The sequence below is a fragment of the Cebus imitator genome, unplaced genomic scaffold (genome assembly GCF_001604975.1).
Source record: "Cebus imitator isolate Cc_AM_T3 unplaced genomic scaffold, Cebus_imitator-1.0 Scaffold140, whole genome shotgun sequence".
Lineage (NCBI taxonomy): Eukaryota > Metazoa > Chordata > Mammalia > Primates > Cebidae > Cebus > Cebus imitator.
The window spans coordinates 3,534,380-3,539,152 of NW_016107455.1; the positions used below are offsets into that span (position 1 = coordinate 3,534,380).

At 45.1% G+C, this 4,773-nt stretch overlaps 1 protein-coding gene across 1 annotated transcript in view; it reads left to right on the plus strand.

Annotated features, from left to right (window-relative positions):
• ZNF207 (zinc finger protein 207) overlaps nt 1-4,773 on the plus strand; it is a 20,175-nt gene that overhangs the window by 5,902 nt on the left and 9,500 nt on the right. Inside the window, exon 3 of the mRNA XM_017542018.1 lies at nt 2,721-2,859. Within this exon, the coding sequence (XP_017397507.1) occupies nt 2,721-2,859 (139 nt within the window). The remainder of the gene's footprint in view (nt 1-2,720; nt 2,860-4,773) is intronic.

The following is a 4,773-nucleotide window of genomic DNA, read 5'->3' on the forward strand; positions in this document are numbered from 1 at the left end:
ATGGTCTCGATCTCTTGACCTCGTGATCCACCCGCCTCGGCCTCCCAAAGTGCTGGGATTACAGGCTTGAGCCACCGCGCCCGGCTAAAATCATTTTATTTTTATAGAGACAGGGTCTCACTATGTGCCCCAGGCTGGTCTCCCAACTCCTGGGATCAAGCGATTCTCCCACCTCAGCCTCCCAAAGTCCTGGGATTACAATTGTGAGCCACTGTGCCCAGCCATTTCTGTGTTTTTTGTTTGTTTGTTTGTGGCCGGGGGTGGGGGGTGGGGACAGGATCTTGCTCTGTTGCCAGGATGGAATACTGTGGTGCGATCTCAGCTACTGCAACCTCTGCCTCCTGGGATTAAGCAATTCTCCTGCCTCAGCCTCCCGAGTAGCTAGGACTATAGGCGAGTGCCACCATGCCCAGCTAATTTTTTTTTTTTTGTTGTTGTTGTTGTTGTTTTTAGTAGAGATGGGGTTTCATCACATTGGCTGGACTGATCTCTCAAACTCCTAGCCTCAAGTGATCCACCTGTTTTGGCCTCCCGAAGTGTGAGATAACAGGCATAAGTCACTGCATCTGGCATCTGTTAGGCTTTTTTTTTTTTTTTTTGGGGGGGAGAGGTAGTTTTGCTCTTGTCTCCCAGGCTAGAGTATGGTGGTACGATCCTGCCTCACTGCAGCCTCCACCTTCTGGATTGAAAGGATTCTCCTGTCTCCAACTCCTGAGTAGCTGGGATTACAGGTGCTTGCCACCATGCCTGGCTAATTTTTGTATTTTTATGGGATTTTGTTTTTTTTTTCTATTATTTTTAAATAATAGAAAACTTTATTTTTAAAAATTTATTTCGGCAGATGAGTTGTTACACATTCCTTAGTGGATTCTGACTTTCTTGGCCCACCGTCCACTGAGATGGGGTTTTACCATGTTGGCCATGCTGGTCTTGATCTCCTGACCTTAAGTGGGCCACGGCGCCCAGCCCTGTTAAAATTTTTTGAAAGGATTTTTCTGGCTGCAGAGTTGAAAATAGACTGCAGAGTACAGTGAGACCAGTTTGGAAGACTTGGAATATTCCATACTAGACGAGATGGTGACAGAGACCAGTTTGATAGGTTAGGTATGGGGTATGAGAAAAAGGAGTTGAGGATGATCTCAAGATGTTTGGTCTGACTAGGTTCAGTGGCTCACGGCTGTAATTGGCACTTTGGGAGGCTGAGATGGCTGACTAATCACTTGAGCCTAATAGTTTGGGACCAGCCTGGGCAATATAACGCGACCCTGTCTCTACGAAAAACACAAAAATTAGCTGGGCATGGTAGTATGTGCCTGTGTCCCAGCTACTCATGAGGCTGAAGCAGGAGAATGGCTTGAGCTGGGGAGGTCGAAGTTGCAATGAGCCATGTTAGCACTGCTGAACTCCAACCTGGGTTACAAGAGAGACCCTTCTCAAGAAAGTTTTATGTGAGCAATGTGAAAATGAGTTAGCATATACTGAAGATATGGAAAGCTACAGGGATAATAGGCTTAAGAATGAGAATAAGGGGCCGGGTGAGGTGGCTTAGGCCTGTTATCCCAGCACTTTGGGAGGCAGAGGCAGGTGAATCACCTGAGGTTGGGAGTTCGAGACCAGCCTGGCCAATGTGGTGAAACCCTATCTCTACTAAAAATACAAAATTAGCCAGGCGTGGTGGTGCATGCTTGTAATCCCAGCTACTTAGAAGGCTGAGACAGGAGAATCGCTTGAACCCGGGAGGCAGAGGTTGCAGTGAGCTAAGATCATGCCATTGCACTCCAGCCTAGGCAACAAGAGCCATAGGGTGGTTCAAGCGATTCTCCCTCTTCAGTCTCCTGAGTAGCTGGGATTACAGGCACCCGCCACCATGCCTGGCTAATTTTTGTATTTTTAGTAGAGACAGTTACGCCATGTTGGCCTCAGGTAATCCACAAGTGCTGGGATTATAGGTATGAGTGAGCCACTGTGCTTGGCCCCGGCTAATTTTTTTTTTTGAAATGGAGTCCTGCTCTGTCTCCTAGGCCGGAGTGTAGTGGTGTGATCTCAGCTTACTGCACCCTCTGCCTCCTGGTTCAAGTCATTCCTCCTGCCTCAGCCTCCGAGTACCTGGGACTATAGGCGTGTGCCACCAAGTCTGGCTATATTCCAGTTCTCATTATGAGGCTGTTTCCTAATCTTTACTTAATTCACACTTGAAACATTTCTGATTTGGATAGGACTACTAGTTATTGCTAACAATTCAAGTAATCAAGATTGTATGGTAAACTTGAAGGAATGTTTATTAAATGCTTAGTGTGTGTTAGACATCTGGCCAAATGTGTGTTTTTCTGTTTTTTTTTTTTTTTGAAATGGAGTCTTCACTGTTGCCCAGGCTGGAGTGCAGTGGTGCCATCTCGGCTCACTGCAACCTCCTTCTTACAGGTTCAGGCGATTCCCCTGCATCAGCATCCAGAGTAGCTTGGATTACAGGGGTGCACCACCATGCCTGGCTAATTTTTGTATTTTTAGTAGAAACGCGGTTTCACCATGTTGGCCAGGCCGGTCTCGAACTCCTGATCTTGTGATCCCCCACCTTGGCCTCCCAAAGTGCTAGGATTACAGACGTGAGCCACCGCACCTAGCTGAACATTGATTTTTTTAACATTATACCAAGTGGTCTTTGATTAATTTGGAATTACTCTTAAAAAATACTTTTAACTAATGGAAATTGTTGTTGTTAGGTACATAAAGAAACAATAGATGCCGTACCAAATGCAATACCTGGGAGAACAGACATAGAATTGGAAATATATGGTATGGAGGGTATTCCAGAAAAAGATATGGATGAAAGACGACGACTTCTTGAACAGAAAACACAAGGTAAATAGTTAAATAAATTTTTTTTTTTTTAATTTGAGACAGAGCCTTACTTGGTTGGAGTACAGTTGTGGGATCCTGGCTCTCTGCATCTTCTGGCTCCGGGGTTTAAGTGATCCTTGTTGTTTTTTGTTTGTTCTGAAATGGAGTCTGTCTCGCTCTGTCACCCAGGGGCATGATCTTGGCTCACTGCATTGCTACCTCTGCCTTCCAGGTTCAAGCAGTTCTTGCCTCGGACTCCTGAGTGGGGCTACAGGCATGCACCACCATGCCTGGCTAATTTTTGTGTTTTTAGTAGGCACAGGGTTTCACCATGTTGGCTAGGCTGGTCTCGATCTGCAGACTTAAAGTGGTGATCTGCCTGCCTCGGCCTCCCAAAGTGCTGGGATTACAGGCATGAGCTGTCATACTCAGCCTTAAGTGATTCTTGTGCTTCAGCCACCTACCTGGGACTACAGGTATGTGCCACCACGCCCAGCTAATTTTTGTATTTTGTTTTTATTTATTTTTGTATTTCTTTTGAGGCAGAGTCTAGCTCTGTCGGCCAGGCTGGAGTGCAGTGGCGCAATTTCTGTTTACTGCAACCTCTGCATCCCAGGCTCTAGCGATTCTCGTGCCTCTGCTACTCAGCTGGGATTTCGGGCGTGCACCACTATGTCCAGCTATTTTTTTGTTGCTGTATTTTTAGTAGAAACGGCGTATCACCATGTTGCCTAGGCTGGTCTCAATCTCCTGGCCTCAAGTGATCCGCCTGCTTCAGCCTCCTAAAGTGCTGGGATTACAGGTGTGAGTCACCACAGCTGGCCTAGTTTTTGTAGTTTTTAGTAGAAATGGGGTTTCACCATGTTGGTCAGGCTGGCCTCAAACTCCTGACCTCAAGCAATCCATTTGCCAAGGCCTCCCAAAATGCTGGGATTGTAGGTGTGAACCACCATGCCTCTCCCCTTGTGATAATATTCTTTTTTCAGCCTCACTTTAGCCCAGAGTTACTATTTTCAATTATAAATTTAGTGGTAAGGTAGTTGCAGTGCCTCACACCTGTAATCTCAGCACTATGGGCGGGCAGTACAAGAAGATTGCTTGAGCCCAGAAATTGGAGACCAACCTAGGCAACATAGAGTGACATTCTCTCTTTACAAAAAAAAAAAAAATTAAAAAATTAGCCAGGTGTGGTGGCACATGCCTATAGTCTCAGCTGAGGTGGGAAGATCTCTTGAGCCCAGGGCGTTGAGGCTTCAGTGAACTGTGAATGCTCCAGTCCAGCCTGGGCAACAAAATTGAGACCCTGTCTAGATGAATCGATTGATTACCATGGTAGATGATAGATTTATTCGGAATTTTTAATTTGAGTTGTTTTTGAAGATACGTACTTAAGTTGTACCATTTGGATCATTCTGTTTTCTTATTATTCACAATTGAATTCCACATAGAATTAGCAAGTGTTAAGGCATATGAAAATGCTAGACCCCTATAATTTCAGTGCTTTGGGTTGCTGAGACTGGAAGATTACTTGAGGCCAAAAGTTTGAGACCCCATCTTTACCCAAAACAAAATAAAAAAGGGCTGGTTTGGCATGTGCCTGCAGTCCTAGCTACTTGGGAGACTGAAGCAGGAGGATCACTTCAGCCCAGGAGTTTGAGAGTGCAGTGAGCTGCAGTCGTGCTCCTGCACTCCAGCCTGGTTCACAGAGCAAGACCCTATCTATTAAAAATTTAAAAGAAAAAATACTGACGTAGGATAATCATTTTATCTTTTATGGGACAGAAAGAACGTTAACTTTGTTTAACGTAAGGTGAAAACACATTTGAAGAACATAGAACAGTACTAATTGAATTTTGGGGGAAGAAAACTCTCATGAACTAATTGTACCGAAATACATATTTTTTAAAATATTGAATGTTGTCGGGGCCGGGCGCC